Genomic DNA, 21372 nt, shown 5'->3' with positions numbered 1-21372 from the left:
TCACCCACTCACCCACTTACACACCCACTCACTCAGCCACTCACCCACTCACTCACTCACCCACTCACTCAGCCACCCATCCACCCATTCACTCAGCCACCCCACCCACTCACTCACCCACCCACTCACTCACTTACCCACTCACTCACTCACCCACTCACTCAACCACTCACTCACTCAACCACTCACTCAACCACCCACTCACTCACTCAACCACTCACTCAACCACCCACTCACTCAACCACCCACTCACTTACTCATTCACCCATCATCCACTCACCCACCCACCCACTCACTCACCCACTCAACCACCCACCCACTCAATCATCCACTCATCCACGCAGCCACCCACTCACTCACCCACCCACTCACCCACCCATTCACTCACCCACCCACTCAGTCACTCACCCACCCACCCACTCGCCCACCCATCCACCCACTCACCCACCCACCCAGTCACTCACCCACCTAGTCACTCACCCACCCACTCAGTCACTCACCCACTCACTCACACCCACTCACTCACTCACCCACTCACTCACCCACTCACTCAATCACTCACCCACTCACTCATTCACCCACTCACACCCACTCACTCACCCACTCACTCACCCACTCACTCACCCACTCACCCGTTCATTCACCCACTCACTCACGCTCACTCGCTCACTCACTCACGCTCACTCACTCACTCACCCACTCACTCGCCCACTCACCGACCTCCACTCAGGAGCAGGCTGCGTGTGTCGGGGTAGAGTGTGGACACTCACAACCTCTCCCAAGGCACCTGGCCCGTGTGGAGAAGTAGGCTAAGTTTACCCACTAAGAGGGCCTCTCTTAAGAGTTCCTTCTGCTTGAGCAAATAACGTGGTGATGCTGCGCTGTCAGTGGTGCACAAATAGCAAAACGACTCACCACCGCACGAGTCAATAATACTGATTTTTCATGGTAAAAACAATGCACGTTGTGATTGAAGCTTCCGGTCAAAGTCTCCTCCGCCAGCCGTGAGTGGTCTGAGCAAGCAATTGCAGGGGCTGCGCCTTTACACACACACACAGATCCCCCGTGTAGCCCTGACAGACTACCGGGGGTATTGTTAGCGAGCGCCTATTAAGGCCGACACGGCACACCGTGGCCAACGCCACGCGCCCGTCCGCCTTTGTCTCCCCAGTCGCGACGTTTACTACGCACAGGCACCCAGGGTGCTCATTTGAGGCCGAGTCGACCTAGGGGAGTCCCAGGACCGGTTCAGAATAATCGTCACTGACGGTGTTGTCCGTGAGCGGGAATCGAACTCGGGTGGCCGGGGTCGTGGGGTGACTCGCTGACCACCGCTCCTCCCTCCCCCCCACCCACCCACTCACGCGCACGCGCGCGCATTTCGCACGAGGCGGCCACTGATTGGTCCCCCCAAGAGGGGGCCGTCCTCGAGGCCACTCCCCCACCCCCCCACGTGGTCCTGTAGACCACGTGACACGCCTCGAGGGCCTTCACTCCGTCAGTAGCACTTGGCAACGCTGGTAAGCACCACAACACTTTTATACATTTATTATGAACTTTTATTTATTATTAACTTGTATTTATTATTAACTTATACTTATTATTAACTTGTATACTTTTATTATTAACTTATATTTATTATTAACTTTTATACATTTATTATTAACTTATACTTATTATTAACTTTTATTTATTATTAACTTGTGTTTATTATTAACTTATTTATTATTAACTTGTATTTATTATAAACTTTTATTTATTATTAACTTATATTTATTATTAACTTTTATTTATTATTAACTTATATACATTATTAACTTTTATACATTTAAAATGAACTCTACATCACCGACATCGATTAAACAACACTCGGTGATTGGTGACTGCGGCTGCCTTAGAGAGCCCGAGGTGTTATCGTCGATTGTTTAATGATATAAACAAAATCTTTATAATAATTAAGGTCTTAAATGTTAAAAGTTACAAGTATAATGAGCGTCTTGTGAGCTTTTAGACGTTAACTTTGCTGTTGGGGGTTTTCCCGCCTTTTTTGCGCTGGAAAATCAATTGGAGCGTAACAAGATGTGGTTATTAATGATAATGATTACAGTACTACTAATACTGTATTCATCGCTTCTTTTATCGATCCAAATCGGAATGACATCGACGCGACCGAGTTGGAAGATGGCTTTAGAGCGTTTTGGTGAGGAAAGTGCGATGTTGTTATGATGTAATAGTCGATAACGCCTTGTTAATAGTAACAACAACGTACAGTGGTACCTCGGTACGCGTCGTTAAATCGTCCCAGAAGGTAGGAGGACTTATACCCAAAATGACGAACACCAAACGCAATTTTTCCCCATAAGAAATAAAGTGAAAGGAAATAATCCGTTCCAGAGTGTAAGAAATGATATTTTATATGGCATATTATACATTAGTGGAGTTGTATAATATAATGTAGACTCTACTTTTGATTTAAAGATGTCGTGACTGCAGTAATTCTTATTCTTAGCTCTTTCGGTAAAGTCACGTTGAAGGGAAACAATAATAATATATAAAATATATATAAAACAATATATTGTTTCCCTTCAACGTGACTTTACCGAAAGAGCTAAGAATTTAGACTCTACTTATTACTAAAATGCATACATACATTAAAATAAATGCATAAATAAATTGAAATAAAATTTAACGTCACTTTACCTCGCTGAGAGGAGTTGATAGCCTACGAGGATAGTGGTCAGGAGGAGGAGCAGGAGGAGCAGGAGGAGATGTTATTCTTTGGAAGGAGAATTCCCCTTCCATTAAAACTTCAGGAAGCTGAAATTCTGGGGGATTTTTTTTTAATCTCTTCTGTCTTTTTTCTTGACTCGGCCCTGGTTGAGGCTCACCAGGTTTGAGTTTTACTAAAAGCCTGTCCATTGACGTTTGTTTTTTTGCCTTCTTCTAAGAACGTTCCTGAAGTGTGACATTGTCTGGTCATTCCACACAATACTCTTACGGCCTTGTCAGAGCTTTATTGGGGTGGTATTTTTCTTGCAACACTTTGCACTTCCATGCATTTTACACACGTTTCTTTGATCAGTGAAGTGGGGGCTTCCTCTATCTCCTCCTCATCGCCTGAAGAGAGTGCCTCCATCTTCACCTGGTGTTCCTCCCTCTCAAGCTGCCACAGCTCCACAGTGGGTACAGCTCTTCCTTGTGCTCCTCCACTAACTCCTCCACATCATCATCACCATTGACCTCCAGGCCCATGGACCTGCCCAGAGAGACAACATCCTCCACAATAGGCACAGCCTCAAAGCCCTCAAAGTCCCTTTCAGTTACGGCTTCTGGCCACAAATTCCTCCAGGCAGAGTTCATGGTCTTATAGGAAACTTCCTGCCAGGTGTTTGTGTATAAGAGTTATACAGTGCACAATATTAAAATGCTCTTTTCCAGAAACTCTCTGAGGGTCAATTCTGGGTCAGAGGTCACTTCAAAGCACCTCTGAAAGAGTGCTTTGGTATACAGTTTATTTAAAATTTGAAACGACCTGCTGGTCCATGGGCTGAATGAGAGGAGTCGTATTAGGGGGCACAAACTTCACAGTGATGAAGTCGAACTGCCGGCAGCACGTCGTCCTGCAAGCTTGGTGGGTGTGCAGGAGCATTGTCCTGAAGGAGGAGGGCCTTTAGAGGCAGTTGTTGCTTCTCTGAATATTTTTTTTTACACTTGGCCCAAACACAACATTGAAGCACTCACTGAAGAATTGTCTCGTCACCCAAGCCTTTGAGTTTGACCTCCACATGACTGGTAACTGGGTTTTTTGTTCATTATGTTTTTTTATTTTTAAAACCCCTCGGGTTCTCCGAGTGGATGATTAGTAGAGGCTTGAGTTTAAAATCCCCACTTTGTATTGCCACACAACAAGAGAGTTAGCCTGTCATTCGTTGGCTTGTGCCCTGCCAATGCCATCTCCTCTTGTGTGATATAGGTCCTGTTTGGCATTTTCTTCCGAAACAGCCCTGGCTCGTCACAATTAAAACTTGTTGGGAAACAAAACCCTCAGCCTCTACAAACTCCCCAAACTCGGTAACGGATTCCTTTGCAGCGTCTTTGTTGGCACTGGCCGCCCTCCCCAATGCCTCACAACACTATGTATGCCAGTCCTCTTCTTGAAATAATCAAACCAGCCATGGCTGGCTTTAAACACTTCACTAAAATCTTCACTCGTTCCTGGCACGTCTTTTAAAAGATCGGCATGCAACATTTTTGCCTTCTCCCAAATTGTAGCCTCTGAAAGGCTATCGCCGGCTAACCGTTTTTCGTTTAGCCATATTAATAACAATGTTTCTACTTGCTCTGATGTCCGTGATCTTTGTGTTTGATATAAATTTCACCCCCTTTGCAACGTTAGCTGATTCGATGGCTTCGTTTTGTTTTCTTCACAATCGTCTAAATTGTTGCTCTCGGCATATACGCGACGCCACCGCAAGATCAGTTATGCGCACGCCGCTGTCATACTTTTTTCTACGATCTCTTTTTTCACGTCGACAGTGATCCTCAACATTTTCTTCGCAGCTTGGCTTTCCTCACGAACCTTCTTGAATGAATTCGGCAAAAAAATTTACGTTAAAATGACAAAAAAACACCACGTGGAAATTCACGGAGAGTTGTAGCAAAAGGGTTGCGCACTGAACGAGATCTACTGGAGAGGCAGACTGAGGAGCGGCGCTTTGTTTAAGTCGTGAACGGGGTCTACTGTACGCGGTGACTCATCTCGACCCATACAAGTTCTAGCAAGCGCGTCGTATCACAAGCAAGACGTATCCCAAGACATTTTTTCTCTCGTCAAATACACGACGTGGACCAAATTCGACGTATTCCAAAGCGGTCGTACACCGAGGTGCCACTGTAAATGTGTTTTGGTGAGGAGAGTGCGATGTTGCTGTGATGTAACAGTCGATAACGCTGGTGTTGTTGACGAGGTACAAGAACCAATGGTCGCCGCCTCAGAGCTGAATGTGAACGTCCATTTCAATGCTATAAAATACTGTGAATTATTAAGGTCTAAAATATGAAGCGCGGTGGAAGGATGGTGTCTGATCGACTTATTGCAGGTTAGAGATGTTAACCTATTTGTATTGTATAATGTCATTGTAGTGTTATATGCATCGTCTTAATTAATAATGTAATGGTGTGAAATGCATTGTGTTTTAATACGCAACATACACAGGGTTAACGGCGGGAGGAGAAGGGGACGGTGGTGGTGTACCAGCTACACCAGCGGCAGCAGCAAGAACGCGCCGGCCACGCCATGTTGCCGCGGTGTCTAGCGGTGCTCCTTCTGGCCTCCGTCGCGGTCCGAGGTGACAACCGCCGTGAACACCGACCAGTCCAGTTCGCTTATTGGTTAGAGCCCTGTGAGCCATGCGGCTCTTGAATCGGGTTGCAACCGCAACGAAACAAAAACGTGAATAAGAAACCGCAGCGGCAGCATCCAGCAAGCGTCACCGTGACGGTAATCGTCATTGACGCCGTTGTTCGGCATCATCTTGTCAAGCGTCATCATTGTCATCCGTAGACGCGTCAGCACCGCCATCGTATAATCCGTAGTTGTGGCAGCAGGTTTCCGACATCGCGGTTATCAGCAAAGTTCATCATTTGGAGAGGCTAATAGGGTGGCTGGAATCGCCAGTGTTCTGTGCATTGAACAAATAAACAGCCCAGGGCCTGCGCTTGAGCAATGGCGAGCTACAGGAGAATGCCACACGTATCGGAGCATTCATAGCTTGGGGTGAGCAGCTCTATCATGGGATACCTTTTCACCAGTATCAAAGTATTAAATATAAGAATAGGTTTGACCCTTTTGACCGAGAAAACAGATGTTATTATGTTTTGATTTAAAGCTTTCGTGACTGCAGGCATTCATATCCTTGGTTCTTTCGGGAAAAGTCACCATGTAGAAGGGAAACAATAAAATAATAAAAATATAAAACAATAAAATTCCCTTCTATGTGACTTTACCGAAATGACCAAGAAAACATGTTATTATGTTGAAATACCAAATAGATAACTTTGTCAAGGAATCAATTACTGCATCAGCTACACGTACTTGTGTTGAACATGCAAACAGACATGCTCTGTTAAAAAAAAATATATAGTGCATTGTACTCTTTGTTTTTTTCGGGTAAAGTCACGTAGGTAAAAAAAAAATCTATAAAATAAATGAAAACAGCTTAATTAAACAACTAAATTAAATGATTTAATTTAGTTTTCATTTATTGATTTTTTTTACCCACGTGACTTTCCCGAAGAAAACAAAGAGTATGAATCCTCGCAGTCACGAAAGCTTCAAATCTGGAACTAGCGCATTGTCTTTGTGCTATTGTTGGCGTTCCCTGGTCTGACAATGGTGAGGCTAGACCATTAAGAACAAGGGTGTCTCTGGTGTAGACCAATCGCTTTCTCAAAGACAATGCATATAACATTATAGTCACGTTACTTTTTTTATTTAAAGCTTTCGTGACTGCAGGGATTCATATTCTTGGTTCTTTCGGTAAAGTCACCACCACGTAGAAGGGAAACAATAGAATAATAAAAATAATAAACAATACAATTAAATCACGACGTTTCGACTGCAACACAAGAAGCAATCATCATCAGGTGTGAAAAACCACGGCAAGCAATGTTTTTATTGTTTCCCTTCTACGTGGTGACTTTACCGAAAGAACCAAGAATATGAACCAAGAATATACAGTTAAGTTACTATTATTAAAGCACCGCATATATTATCAGAGGTTGTTTGCATGGTCACCACACGTACCGTATGTGTGGTCATTTGCAGACTTGGTTCCCCGCAAAAGGTGTCTATTTGGTGTTGGAACATCTTAACACAACTCCTCTTTGATTGCCAGAGAAAGGGTAAAAACCAGTTCTTATTTTTATCATAGATCATTAATCGACCCCGGAGGGCGATGGACGCAACTCAGCGCCTCCGACTGAGAGCCGCTCACGTTGACCCCCCCGAGCCACGCAGTCGTTTGCGTATAACGGTCGCTGCGCTGCAAGTTCTCGCTTGTTTAAACAAAAAAAAAATCTGAAACAAAATCTGAAAATCCCTCCGCATCGCGCCGCGAAATCCGTTTGTCCACGCGGCATTCGATCTGTCTGCGTGAGGGCACGGTGTGGGAGCAGGCGCCTGCGCACAGAATAGCTTTCCCAAGTCTGAGTTGTGCAATTCCCAGTTAGAGATAATAAAAAACACGTCCCAACATTGACCCCACGGGTAAAGACAAGCCTCTCAAGTTTGGAGCTCTCCAGGTGCCACAGTGGCTAGGAGCTGTCAACTACCTCGCCTGGTCTACAGGAGGTCGTGGGTTAGATCCCGACCTTGACGCCTGCTGCTGCTGTATATTTGGAGTTTGCGTGTCTCTCTTATCATCACGGTGGCTATGAGATGTTAACTACCTCGCCTGGTCTACAGGAGGTCGTGGGTTCGAGCCTGACCCTGACGACGCCTGCTGCTGCTGCTGTATATTTGGAGTTTGCGTGTCTCTCTCATCATCACGGTGGCTAGGAGATGTCAACTACCTCGCCTGGTCTACAGGAGGTCGTGGGTTCGAGCCTGACCCTGACGACGCCTGCTGCTGCTGTATATTTGGAGTTTGCGTGTCTCTCATCATCATGGTGGCTAGGAGATGTTAACTACCTCGCCTGGTCTACAGGAGGTCGTGGGTTCGATCCCGACCTTGACGCCTGCTGCTGCTGTATATTTGGAGTTTGCGTGTCTCTCTCATCATCACGGTGGCTAGGAGATGTTAACTACCTCGCCTGGTCTACAGCAGGTTGTGGGTTCGATCCCGACCTTGAAGCCTGCTGCTGCTGTATATTTGGAGTTTGCGTGTCTCTCTCATCATCATGGTGGCTAGGAGATGTTAACTACCTCGCCTGGTCTACAGGAGGTCGTGGGTTCGATCCCGACCTTGGCGCCTGCTGCTGCTGTATATTTGGAGTTTGCGTCTGTCTCTCACTGTTGTCCCGTGGATTTTTCTCCCAGTCCTCCAGTTTCTTCCTCCACATTTAGAAACAACATCACGCATTCAGAGTTTCTTGGCTGCTATACATTTCCACACAATGACAAGTCATTAAGTTGGGCTATCACTTGTGGCCAGGTCGCTTCTGACAAAGAGCCACATAACTCAGTGGGGCCTTACCTTGATTAATAAGAAAAATAGTTTAGTTTTTATCGTGTATTTTTTATGGAATTTCGGATCTTGCTGCAATTGCAATCTGCTTGATGACATGCTCCGGTATTTTCTTATTAAAACCTGATAAGTACAAGTTAACGACAACATCCCTGCCCAATCATTTCAGAATCAGGGATCTTGATTTATCCTGGAGGAATTCGCTGAGCTATGAAGCTTATTTTTTATTGTTTAACTCAGGTGCCCCCCCCTCCCCAGGATTCTGTCGCACAAGGGGAATTACCCGAGTTAAAGGGCAGCTCAGCAAGAACAGCGGCAAGACGAGCGTGAGCAGCGGCCTCTGCGTTCGACATCTGTGATGGGCGTGAACCGGTCTCTCTCCTCATAATAATTAATAATAAAGGTTGTTTTTGGGTTAGATTGCGTTATTTATAAATGTGCCGTAACCCTCCACCACCCGACACGGGCAATTAGCAAAAAAAAGTGTCACGTTGACAAAAGACAAATAGTTCACTACTTTAGCCCCACCGGTGTGTTGAGTGAATCCACAACATTTACAGTGTGAGTAGTACTGTGACGTTTCGCTGGTAATTACATCCAGCATCATCGGGCAATTCGCCAGAATGGTCAAGCCCTCGCTTGCTCCCGGTCTTAAATAGAGCAGCAGCAGGGTGACGTCATCATTTAACTCATATCAGGTGCAGTGATTAGAGGCGGAGGGGGGGGGGGATTGTAATTATATAATCGATTGGTAATCAGTCAATGGTTATGATTAGTAATGAGTTGTAGATTAGTAATTAGTTGTAATGTGTGTTATTGTGATTATATGCTACGTTAGTAATCCGTTAATTAGTATGTGTTTCCCCTATAAGGAATTGTAATATGTATTATTTAATAATACTCAAACTGTAAATGTTGTGGATTCACTCTTCAACACACCGGTGTGGGGCCAAATTAGTGAACTATTTGTCTTTTGTTAACGTGACACTTTATTTTTTGTCGATTGGCCGTGTCGGGTGGTGGAGGGTTACGACACATTTATAAATAACGCGATCTAACCCAAAAACCTTTATTATGAATAATATTGGTCGCGAAAGCCTACTACGTGTTGAACTCTTTCTCTCCTCTCTTCCCGTGCAGATGTAACGTTCGCAGCAAAGCTCCGGCTCTCCCTGCCGGAGAGGCTGGACGTGACGGAGGGGGTGAGCTTGACCATCAACTGCTCTTTCTCACCGCCGCCGACCGACCTGAATCACGTCATCGTCAAGTGGTCCGTGTTGCCCGCGTTCTACTCGAAGAACACGTCCATCGGCGACGTCGTCCAGGTGACGGGCGGACCTCATCCCGGCTCTAACTTTGAACGACTTGACTCCCCCGTCCGTGTCGCCGCTGGCATTGACACGCCGCGGTTTCTGTTTAACCGGCGGCGCGTTATTTGCGCGTGTTTTGTTTTGCTCCGGAGAAGTGACGGTGTCACTCAGTGACCCAGCTAACGTCTCGTCGAGTGCCACTTTTTTTGTTTTAAATAAGGATCTTGTTTTAAGAAGTTTGCCTAATTTCGTAATTGAACGGCTTCCTATTGAATGAAACTGGCACACCCAAGGGATAAAGCCCCACGTGCACAAGGAAAGAGCGTGCGATGTTCCAAACAAATAAAGTGGACTCTTTGATTATCCGCACTTACAGATCGGGAAGACGGCCGTGGATAATTCAAAGTCACGGATAATCCATAACTTTAACCAGTTTCTGTGGATCTCTATGCCAGAAACCACTAATATAAGTTATACATTACTAGACTTAAGGCTTTCGTGACTTCACGAGTTCATATTCTTTGGGTCTTTCGGTAAAATTTTGATTTAAAGTTTTCGTGACTGCAGGGATTCATCTTCTTGGTTCTTTCGGTAAAGTCACCACGTAGAAGGGAAACAATAAAATTATAAAAATAAAACCTAATAATGTTATTATGTTTTATTATTTTATTATTTCCCTTCTTTCGGCAAAGTCACGTAGATAGGTTCATTTTCTTTGAACTTATCTGCGTGACTTTTACCGGAAGACCCAAAGAATATTTACATGTCACTGACGAGACGCGCATGCCGAGTGATAACACTTTACTGCCCCTGCCCAGCAGAAGGCTCCGCCTACTTAAGCGGATGACGGCGGGGCCACAGCCAATCGGGCATCAATCAAATCGCGGCCGAATTCGTACGCTGCAGGAATCAAACAAAATAAAAAAGTCGTGCATCGCGAAACTTCGCCGCCTCCTCCGCACCGGAGTCTGGGAACGCTGCGCGAGCCGCCGGGAGCCGCTGTGGGACGCTCGGGAGAGACGGGCCGGAGACGGGCGGGCGGGCGGGCAGGCGGGCGGCAACACCGGATCGCGGCCCTTTCCTTTTTTCTCGTCCGCAGATCTACAACTCGGGCGTCGACGTCGTCGGCGTCGGGGTGGCCGCGCTCGTGGGCGACGTGGCGAAGGGCGACTGCTCCGTGAGGCTCCGGCGCGTCTCCGCGGGCCTCGGCCCCGTGATTGGGTGCATGGTGGTCTGCGGGCGGTGCAACACGGAGGACGTTGCAGTGGCACGGGAGGCGACGCTGAACGTGACGGTCGCAGGTGAACGGAGCGAGCGGCGTTTTGGGGGGACCGTCCGATCACGAAGGGCCGCTTGGCAAAAGATGGGTGGGTGGGTGTGGGTTGGTTTTATTATAGATTTGAGGGGGACTCCAAAAACCTCAACGGTAACTCCACCCAACCCCGGTCAATTAAAATCCAAAGGGGCATCCTCTTAAAAAAATCCGTCCCCAATAAACAAGGCACCGCCAGTGAACTTGAAACCAACACCGGGACCATTCTTTCAACATCACCAATCCATATCGACGCCTCAATCTGGCTCACAATGGCTAAACTCCTGCCATTAGACACTTTTTTTTCCAAATGTTTTTTGCTGTGGTTTTCACACCTGATGATGATCGCTCGCGTTGCGGTCGAAACGTCGTGATTTTTTGCTATTTTATTTTTACCTACGTGACTTTACCGAATAGAACCAAAGAGTGTGGGTTGGTTTTATATATCTACGGGAACCTTTTTGGCGGTCTCACGATGATGACGAAAAGAAGAGGCTGCTTTTTTACCCCTTTCCGTTCGTCACGTCCTGAAGATGTTGCAGACGCCACTGCCGCCGTCTGTTGAGCTTGGGACTCTCGGTCCAAATTAGGCGACCGGACACACGGGTACCCGGTTTGTTCGTATCTCTGAAAGTTCCTAGTAGGACGTTTCTTAAGTAGGGAGTCCCTGTGATCAATTATTATAATAATATAAATTATCTTCTTTGGTTCTTTTGGTAAAGTCACGCAGATTGAGAATAAAATAATAAATTGATAAAATAAAATAACACAATAATATTTTATTCTCATTCTACGTGGTGACTTTACCGAAAGAACCAAAGAAGATGAATCCTTGCAGTCACGAAAGCTTTAAATCGAAATATAAATTATATTTGTAAATTCTGATATCGCGCTTACCATCTATACACGCGAGCATAACGACTCCCCCCACCGCCCCCCTTTAACGAGGATTCCTTTAGCGCTCACTTTTCCCAGGGGGCCGCACCTCGAGCACTAAGGGAGGCCTGCCTGCAGTGTACCGGTGGCGTGCGCGCGAGGGGAGAATTCTCGTGTAACACGATTCACGCGGGCCCGAGGGATGAAGCCGGTGTCATCCCGTGCGACGGCCCGAGCGGGGAGCAGCAGCGTTGGCGGTTAGCGCTACGCTGCTGCTGCTGCTACGAATCTGGCGGCCCGAGTTCGATTCCCGTTCGCGGCCAACGCCGGTGACGGTGATTTGATCCGGCGTCGGCCTGAAACGAGTTCCCTGGTGCGGTTTGTAAACACCGCCGCTGGGGAGACAAAGGCGAGCCGGGCAGGCGTGGTGCTGGACACCCACCCTGGTGTGGCGTGCCAGCTTCCATTGCCGCTGCTCGCTAGCGGCACTTGACCTAACCGTCTGTCGAGGCTGTACAGGGGGATTTTTGCCTTTGATACTCTTGAGCGTCCTGCGTGATAACGTCGCACGTCTGGTGCGCATCGGTCGACCCCACGGCGCCTGCTGCTGGGTCTGTCCCCGTGACCTACCGCCAGTCTTCAAGTGCGCCGAGCCTGGCGACAAGCGCCGTGTTGTTGTTGTTGTCGACGCCCTTAGAAGAGAGCGTGCGGGGTTAGAGTGATAACGGTGAAGATGCCCCCCCCTCCCCCCGGTGAGCCGTGTCCAGGCAGTGCCACGTTTTAGCGATTGATCCTCCTGCCTGCCTTGCCGCAGGCGAAGTTTCAAGTTTTTTTTTTCATTTCATTTTATCGGGCGCGGCCCTGCGAGCCGCGCGGCTCTCAGGTTGGGTGCAGCAACAACAGCGAACGAACAAAACGCGAAGCCGCGTTGAGCCGGTGGCGCCGCGTGCCGGTCTCACCGAGCCCCTTCTCCGTCGCCGCCCCGGTTCTCTGTCAGCCCCGCGGCGGCGCGGTGGCGACGCCGCCTCCGACCCCACAGCGACCGCGCCGCTCCCCTCGCCCACGAAGGGGACGTGGCTGGTGGCGGCGGTGGTGGAGGCGGTGGCGGTGGCGACGTTGACAGCGCTGGGCTTGGTGGCCGGGGCTGCTGCCGTCGTCGCCGCGTTCGTCTGCAAGGTGCGCTGACGCCCGCCACCTGTTCTGTATTTTGAATTTGTGGTGTCTCTCATCATCACGGTGGCTAGGAGATGTTAACTACCTCGCCCGGTATGCAGGAGGTCATGGGTCTGACCCTGATGTCTGCTGTACATTTGAAGTCTGCGTCTCTCTCTTTCTAAACACGAGATTTTGATCCTGTCCATAGTAGAGTTTGTTTGGGTGAGATGGTGTAAATATAAATGCTCTGTCGTTAAACCCGCCATCACCTGACACAGCCAATTAGTAAGGTTTGTGTCACATAAACAAAACGTGCTCAGTAGTTACTCGTTTATCGTGTAGTGTATAGTGTAGTATACAGTGTAGTGTATAGTGTAGTATACTAGTTCAACACTAACTCGTTGTGTGTTGGAGCGTAAACCCACTGCAACATTTACAATTATAGTTTAGTATATAGTGTAGTGTAGTATACAGTGTTTAGTGTACTGTACAGTGTAGTGTATAGTGTAGTCTACTAGTTCAGTACTAACTGATTGTGTGTTGGAGAGTAAACCCACTACAACATTTAAAATTATAATGTAGTTTATAGTGTAGTGTAGTATACAGTTTCATGTATAGTGGAGTGTATAGTGTACTGTACAGTGTAGTGTATAGTGTAGTATACGAGTTCAACACATACCGTTTGTGTGTTGGAGAGTAAATCCACTACAACATTTACAATTATAGTGTAGTATATAGTGTAGTGTAGTATACAGTGTTTAGTGTACTGTACAGTGTAGTGTATGGTGTAGTCTACTAGTTCAGTACTAACTGGTTGTGTGTTGGAGAGTAAACCCACTACAACATTTACAATTATAATGTAGTTTATAGTGTAGTATACAGTTTCATGTATAGTGGAGTGTATAGTGTACTGTACAGTGTAGTGTATAGTGTAGTATACGAGTTCAACACATACCGTTTGTGTGTTGGAGAGTAAATCCACTACAACATTTACAATTATAGTGTAGTTTATAGTGTAGTGTAGTATACAGTGTATAGTGTACTGTACAGTGTAGTGTATAGTGTAGTCTACTAGTTCAGTACTAACTGGTTGTGTGTTGGAGAGTAAACCCACTACAACATTTACAATTATAATGTATATTCTTAGTTTTTTCGGTAAAGTCACGTTGAAGAGAAACAACAAAATAACAAAATATATATATAAAACAATAAAAAATTCTCACGACGTTTCGACCATAACTCAAACGGTCATCATCAGGTGTGTCGGTTTGCATAAATTTATTTTGAAAACGGCATATTTATTTATATATATAAAAATAACGTTTGCGTCACGCGCAAAGATTGGCTGTTTGCCAGGACTAGTCCATCTATTTTTTGAAAAGAGGAGGGGGGAGACGAAATTTGTTTTTATGTATGCTGTCTGAAAGCCACTGTAAGCGTGAACAATCAATCAAGAACTGAAATGATTTATCAAATCTTTCCAATGATTGCTAAGATAGAATCCATCTTCTCGGTTGAAATTGTCTCTGTGTTTGTATATGTGGATAGCCTCATGAACGAATCTCTCATGGAAGCCAGATGGCTTACAAAGAACCTCCGTCTTGGAAAAGTCAATGGCATGTGAGCCTACTGAATTAGAACAATGATCTGCTACGGCCGAGGTGTTGGTCCTACCGTGTTTAAGGTCTGCTTTATGTTCACGAATGCGGTCCGAGATATGGCGTTTGGTTTCTCCAATGTAACTACTACCACAGAGGCAACTTAGTTTGTAGACACCAGGGTATTGTATGTCCGGAATCACATCTTTTACAGACGGAACCAGATCACGGATTTTATGTAATGTGTTGAAACGGACCTGGATCTTGTGTTTATTCAAGATTTTGGAGATCTTTTTTGTGATCCCAGCAATGTAGGGTAAAGTGATGGTTTTGAAAGGCTCCTCAAGAGGGTTCTTCTTCATGGTTTGAGTGATAGCTTTGCGGATTGTATAGTCGGAGTAACCATTAGCCCTAAGAGCTTGGTGTACGTGCTTGAGTTCACTGCTTATGTGTTCCTGGTCGGATATGCATTGGGCTCTATGATACAAAGTCTTGATGAGAGAATTCTTCTGTGATGGATGGTGGTGGGAATCCGGTTTCAGATAAGCATCCGTATGGGTAGCTTTCCTGTAGACAGAGTGGCTCATTGAACCATCAGGTCTCTTTTTAATTAGGACATCCAAAAAAGGTATCTTGCCATCTATTTCGACTTCCATGGTAAATCTGATGGCTGGGTGTATGGAATTGATGTGGTCGAAGAATTGGTCTAGAGCAGGCCGGCCATGTGGCCAGATGACAAAAGTGTCATCCACGTACCTCTTCCATAAGGTTGGGCGCAGAGTGGCAGTCTGGATGGCGTCAGTCTCAAATTTCTCCATGAAAATGTTAGCTATAACTGGAGAAAGGGGGGAGCCCATTGGGGTGCCCTCAGTTTGTTTGTAGAAAGTTCCATTCCAAGTGAAGTATGTATTGGTTAAACAGTGTCTCACCAGGGGGGGGTACCTCAGTGTTTAGTCCTTGATGAACCAAGTCTTCAATGATTGCAATGGTGTCAGGTACAGGAACCTTGGTGAATAAGGAAACTACATCAAAACTGACAAGCAGGTCGTCTGGGGACAGGGAAATACCCTTGATTGTTGATACCAGGTGAGTAGAATTTTGTACCGCAGAGGTGGTCTTTCCAGTGAAAGGACGCAGGATTTCAGACAAAAAACGAGCTAGTTTGTAGGTGGGGGAGCTGATAGTAGAGACTATGGGACGAAGAGGTGTATCAACTTTATGTATTTTTGGTAAGCCGTATAATCTTGGTGGCCTGGCAGCAGAAGGTTTCAATGAAAACTGTTTAGATTGATCAATTAATGCGGTTGAATCAGAAATTATTTTGTTGGTTTGTGTGACGAGGCTGTTGGTGGGATCTCTTTTTATTTTTGTATAACTACCATCGTCGAGTAATTCTTTAATTTTGTTGTTGTATTCTATTTTATCCATGATAACAGTAGCATTGCCTTTGTCAGCTGAGAGAACTACAATATCATTCCTCTTTTTTAATTTATATAATTCAAAACGCTCATTTTTGCTGAGGTTGCTAGCTGGCATCTTAGCGTTTTTGAGGGTTGCAGCGATTTCAGATCTTGCTACGTCTGCAGCGATGTGACCCAGGCCCCTGAGAGCAACGTCTACTTGGGCAATTATATCATTAACTGGTATGTGTTTAGGTGTGACTGCAAAGTTTAGACCTTTAGCTAAAACGGATTTCAGACCATCGGAAATAGAACTGTTACTGCGATTAATTACGACTTTATTAACGTCTAACTTTTTGGTGTGTGGGTCCGGTCTTTTGTTGAATAGGAGGTTAAATTTGGAAATCAGGTTTTCCTTACATTTGGTCGACATAGTAGCAGCTGAAGAGGCAGTCATATTGTCTACATGTTCCCAATCCGATGTGGACATTATTGCCGTCAATGATAAGTGTGATTTGTAGAGTGTCTTGTCTAACTGATCTAGTTCTGTGCGTATAAGTCTGATTTTTTCTGAGATAAGAGCTAAGCTAGTTTTGAAAAGAATTCGTTTTGCATTAGAAGAAGTTACAGTAGCAGAGGTGAGTGTAAATGCGATTGGTATTACCCCAGAGTCGCGGCATCTCTTCAGGAAGGTGAGAGACTCGATCAGCTGAGCTTTCTTATCCCGGAGTTTGTTGAAGGATCTTAAAGTTATGTGAAAACCCTCCCCGTAGAGGCGATTAAATTTTGATTTAAAGCTTTCGTGACTGCAGTAATTCATATTCTTAGTTTTTTCGGTAAAGTCACGTTGAAGAGAAACAACAAAATAACAAAATCCGTGATCTGGTTCCGTCTGTAAAAGATGTGATTCCGGACATACAATACCCTGGTGTCTACAAACTAAGTTGCCTCTGTGGTAGTAGTTACATTGGAGAAACCAAACGCCATATCTCGGACCGCATTCGTGAACATAAAGCAGACCTTAAACACGGTAGGACCAACACCTCGGCCGTAGCAGATCATTGTTCTAATTCAGTAGGCTCACATGCCATTGACTTTTCCAAGACGGAGGTTCTTTGTAAGCCATCTGGCTTCCATGAGAGATTCGTTCATGAGGCTATCCACATATACAAACACAGAGACAATTTCAACCGAGAAGATGGATTCTATCTTAGCAATCATTGGAAAGATTTGATAAATCATTTCAGTTCTTGATTGATTGTTCACGCTTACAGTGGCTTTCAGACAGCATACATAAAAACAAATTTCGTCTCCCCCCTCCTCTTTTCAAAAAATAGATGGACTAGTCCTGGCAAACAGCCAATCTTTGCACGTGACGCAAACGTTATTTATATATAAATAAATAAATATGCCGTTTTCAAAATAAATTTATGCAAACCGACACACCTGATGATGACCGTTTGAGTTATGGTCGAAACGTCGTGAGAATTTTTTATTGTTTTATATATATTTTGTTATTTTGTTTCTCTTCAACGTGACTTTACCGAAAAAACTAAGAATATGAATTACTGCAGTCACGAAAGCTTTAAATCAAAAATTATAATGTAGTTTATAGTGTAGTGTAGTATACAGTTTCATGTATAGTGGAGTGTATAGTGTACTGTACAGTGTAGTGTATAGTGTAGTCTACTAGTTCAACACATACCGTTTGTGTGTTGGAGAGTAAATCCACTACATTTACAATTATAGTGTAGTTTATAGTGTAGTGTAGTATACAGTGTATAGTGTACTGTACAGTGTAGTGTATAGTGTAGTCTACTAGTTCAGTACTAACTGGTTGTGTGTTGGAGAGTAAACCCACTACAACATTTACAATTATAGTGTAGTTTATAGTGTAGTGTAGTATACAGTGTATAGTGTACTGTACAGTGTAGTGTATAGTGTAGTCTATAGTGTAGTATACTGGTTCAGTACTAACTGGTTGTGTGTTGGATAGTAAATCCACTACAACATTTACAATTATAGTGTAGTTTATAGTGTAGTATACAGTGTATATGATTACTGTTGTTACATTGTTTTTACAGCTTTATTTTGGTGATTCGAAAACATATGGTTAATCTAAATTGTCTTATGGTTGTTGTTGTTGTTGGCTTGCACCACATTGATTTTAACACACAGCGTTTTAATACGTTTTTTTTAGTGGAATATTTCCTGGTTTATTCCAGGATGTTTCTGTTACGCGTTGTCGCTTTAAGATGTTCTGTGTTCAAGTTTTGTTTGTTGCGGTTGCACCCGACTTAAGAGCCGCATGGCTCACAGGGCTATACCTAATAAATGAAACTTGAAACTTAGTGTACTGTACAGTGTAGTGTATAGTGTAGTCTATAGTGTAGTGTATAGTGTAGTCTATTGTGTAGTATACTAGTTCAGTACTAACTGGTTGTGTGTTGGAGAGTAAATCCACTACAGCGTTTTACAATTCGAGTACCTGGTGACATTTCACCGGTAACTACGACAACAACAACAACAAGCAGAAACATCAACAGACCTGACGATGCTGCTGCTGCTTGCTGCTGCTTGATGCTGCTGTTGTTGTATTTCGGGAAGCGTCAACGGAGTTCCGTGCGTTGTTGAGTTTTTCTCCCCACCCTGCGCGTGATGTTCTCGTTCCCCCAGCGAGGGAGCGACGGAGCGCCCCAATCCTGGTTCCCGAGTGCCTGCTGATGAGTGACGCCGTCTCTGCCGAGTGTAGGTAGCCACCGCCACCACCACCACCAGCAGCTCCACCATCACCATTCCCAACACCACCACCCCCACCACCACCACCAGGAGCTCCACCATCACCATTCCCAACACCACCGCCGCTGCTGCTGGCGATAGTTTTGATGTAGTCTCTTTGTTTATCAAAGTTCCTGTGCCTGACACCATTGCAAGCATTGGAGATTTGGTCCAACAAGGGCTGAATGCTGATGTACCGGCCCTGGTGACACACTGCCTCACCAACGCTTACTTTACCTGGAATGGAACATTCTGCAAACAAGTTGAAGGTACCCCAATGGGTTCTCCCTTATCTCCAATCCTAGCCAGTGTTATCATGGACAGTTTTGTAAGGAATGCCGTCCAGGCATCCACCCTACGTTCATCCTTGTGGTACGTGGATGACAAATTCATCATCTAGCCACATGGCCGACCAGCACTAAACAGATTCCTCAACCGCATCAACTCTCCATACACCCAGACATCAAATTCACAATGGAAGTGGAAAAGGATGGCAAGCTACCGTTCTTGGATGTTTTAAGAGACCAGATGGCTCAGTGGGACACTCTGTCTACAGGAAAGCCACCCATACGGGATGCTTATCTAAAACCTGACTCCCACCACTATCCCTCCCAGAAGAATTCCCTCATCAAAGCTCTACACCATGGAGCTCAATGTATTTCCAACCGTCATCACCGAGCCAGTGAACTTGAACACGTACACCAAGCTCTCAAGATGAATGGATATTCAGACTACACAATCCGTAAAGCTATCACCCCAACCGTTGGGAAAGAACCGTCTGAGGACCCAATCAAAACCATCACCTTGCCATACATAGCAAGAGGTCACCAAAAATAATTAAAAAACAATGAGCAAACACAAAATTCAGGTTCGATTTAACACAGCACATAAAATTCGTGATCTGATCCCATCTGTGAAGGATGTGATCCCTGACATGCAATACCCCGGCGTCTACAAACTAAGCTGTGTCTGAGGCTGTCGTTACATTGGGGAAACTAAGCGACGTGTCTCGGACCGTTCTCGTGACAATAAGTCAGATCTGAAACACGGTAGGACCAATACCTCGGCCGTGTGCTGATCATTGTTTTAACGTGGTGGGCTCACACGACATTGATTTCTCTAAGACGAAGGTACTTTGCAACGGCATTGAAGGCAACAACCATCTACAGGCAACGATGACGATGGTAATTGTTGTTGTTGTTCCATTGGAAACCTCATTTGCCAGTAACAAAATATGATAATTGTTTTTTTTACCATTTTATCTGGCAACAAAACTGACACCTTTTTTTACAAGGAGTCATGTTTACATTGACCACTATACCTGCGGTCGGAACGCAAACACAAAACAACAACTCTGATAATGTATGCACGAGGCTCTAAAGAAAGCTGTCTCAGGTGTGGACCAATCAATTTCAAGGACAGTGCCACATACATTATCAGTGTTTTGTGTTTGCGTTCCGACCGCAGGTATTGTGGTCAATGTAAACACGACTCCTTGTACAAAATGTGTCAGTTTTGTTGCCAGATAAAAGGGTAAAAAAACAATTATATATTGTTGTTGTTTTCCCGGCAGGAGAGGGGGAGGAAGTGGAGGTTTGGCCGATGAAGACGATGAGAAAGGGTGGGGAGAGACCGCCGGTGGGTGGGGAGGGACCGCCGGTGGGTGGGGAGAGACCGCCGATGGGTGGGGAGGGACCGCCGGTGGGTGGGGAGGGACCGCCGATGGGTGGGGAGGGACCGCCGGTGGGTGGGGAGGGACCGCCGATGGGTGGGGAGAGACCGCCGATGGGTGGGGAGGGACCGCCGGTGGGTGGGGAGGGACCGCCGATGGGTGGGGAGGGACCGCCGGTGGGTGGGGAGGGACCGCCGATGGGTGGTGGGGAGGGACCGCCGGTGGGTGGGGAGAGACCGCCGGCCTTCGGATCTTCATTCCTTGTTCTTTGTGGCGGGGTTCTTTTCCCTTTAAGGTTTTGCAAACGGCGTCAAAGTGCAGACATCCGGAGGGCATCCCGACTCCGCCCAGTGCCACAAGACAACGGAGACAAGTTTGGGAAGCCCCGGTGCATCCGTTACAAAAACCTCGTTCTTTTCTTGAATACCCAACGATGCCCATGCACATCGTATAATTAGATTATGTTGTATGCACGCTGGTCGCATTGTTGACTTGTCGTACTGAGCTGCGCTGAGTGCCTTTGCTCCATCAGACCAATTCTGTAGAGGAAGCGTCAGCTGCAGACATAAAAAATAATATCCACACCATCTACACGTCAGGCACAGAGGAATGCACACGTGACTTACACGTCTATACTTATTAATATATTCATGATGTAGTGAAAAAGTTTCCCAAATTCATCAGATTTGATGAATCTGCAAACGCCTTCACGCACAGAGTGCACCTGAAGGGTTTCTCTCCACGGGCTGTTATGGCACACAATGAGAGGGAAAATGTCATTAATATGCCTGGAAGCCTTCATATCTTCCAGATGAATGTTAACTCAAAACTCTAAGCGCACAATTTCGGCTGTCTGACTACAAAAGGAATATTTATGAAAGCTAAATTCAGCTGACATAGCAAAGGGTGTTGAAAACAATACTATTTGTGTTTTGCAGAAATGCATTAATTAATGTTCAATCGCAACTTAGAGGTGTGAATCCAGGCTCAGGTGTCCTTGAATGCTGGGGATGAACAGATCCGACTTCAGCTGAATTTGTGTGCTGTGTTCACCTCCTGTTTCCATTCTTATGAAGAGTTCGAGA

At 45.6% G+C, this 21372-nt stretch overlaps 1 protein-coding gene across 5 annotated transcripts; it reads left to right on the top strand.

Moving 5' to 3' along the window:
* Nucleotides 1-1470: 1470 nt before the first annotated feature.
* On the top strand, nucleotides 1471-20907 carry LOC142913370 (uncharacterized). 5 transcript variants are annotated; one of them, XR_012934638.1, is made up of 9 exons: nucleotides 1502-1520; nucleotides 3083-3179; nucleotides 5216-5348; nucleotides 9327-9511; nucleotides 10596-10797; nucleotides 12682-12860; nucleotides 18514-18585; nucleotides 20189-20253; nucleotides 20583-20907. XR_012934638.1 is itself a non-coding variant. In XM_076060898.1 (7 exons), the coding sequence occupies exons 2-6, from the start codon at nucleotides 5297-5299 to the stop codon at nucleotides 18559-18561; spliced, it is 666 nt and encodes a 221-aa protein (XP_075917013.1). In that variant the 5' UTR covers nucleotides 1471-1520; nucleotides 5216-5296; the 3' UTR covers nucleotides 18562-18585; nucleotides 20583-20907. The 5 variants fall into 5 exon arrangements, 2 of the variants coding, with proteins under 2 accessions (XP_075917013.1, XP_075917014.1); XR_012934637.1 differs by lacking the exon at nucleotides 3083-3179 and having other exon boundaries at nucleotides 1471-1520; XR_012934639.1 differs by lacking the exon at nucleotides 3083-3179 and having other exon boundaries at nucleotides 1471-1520; nucleotides 18514-18589.
* Nucleotides 20908-21372: the final 465 nt, after the last annotated feature.

Source organism: Petromyzon marinus, unplaced genomic scaffold (assembly GCF_048934315.1).
Source record: "Petromyzon marinus isolate PM22_M1 ecotype Great Lakes invasive population unplaced genomic scaffold, UKy_Petmar_22M1.pri1.0 PM_G_Scaffold_25, whole genome shotgun sequence".
In the NCBI taxonomy this organism is placed as follows: domain Eukaryota; kingdom Metazoa; phylum Chordata; class Hyperoartia; order Petromyzontiformes; family Petromyzontidae; genus Petromyzon; species Petromyzon marinus.
Note: the sequence above shows the minus strand (reverse complement) of the source record. Positions and strands in the feature narration are given on the sequence as shown.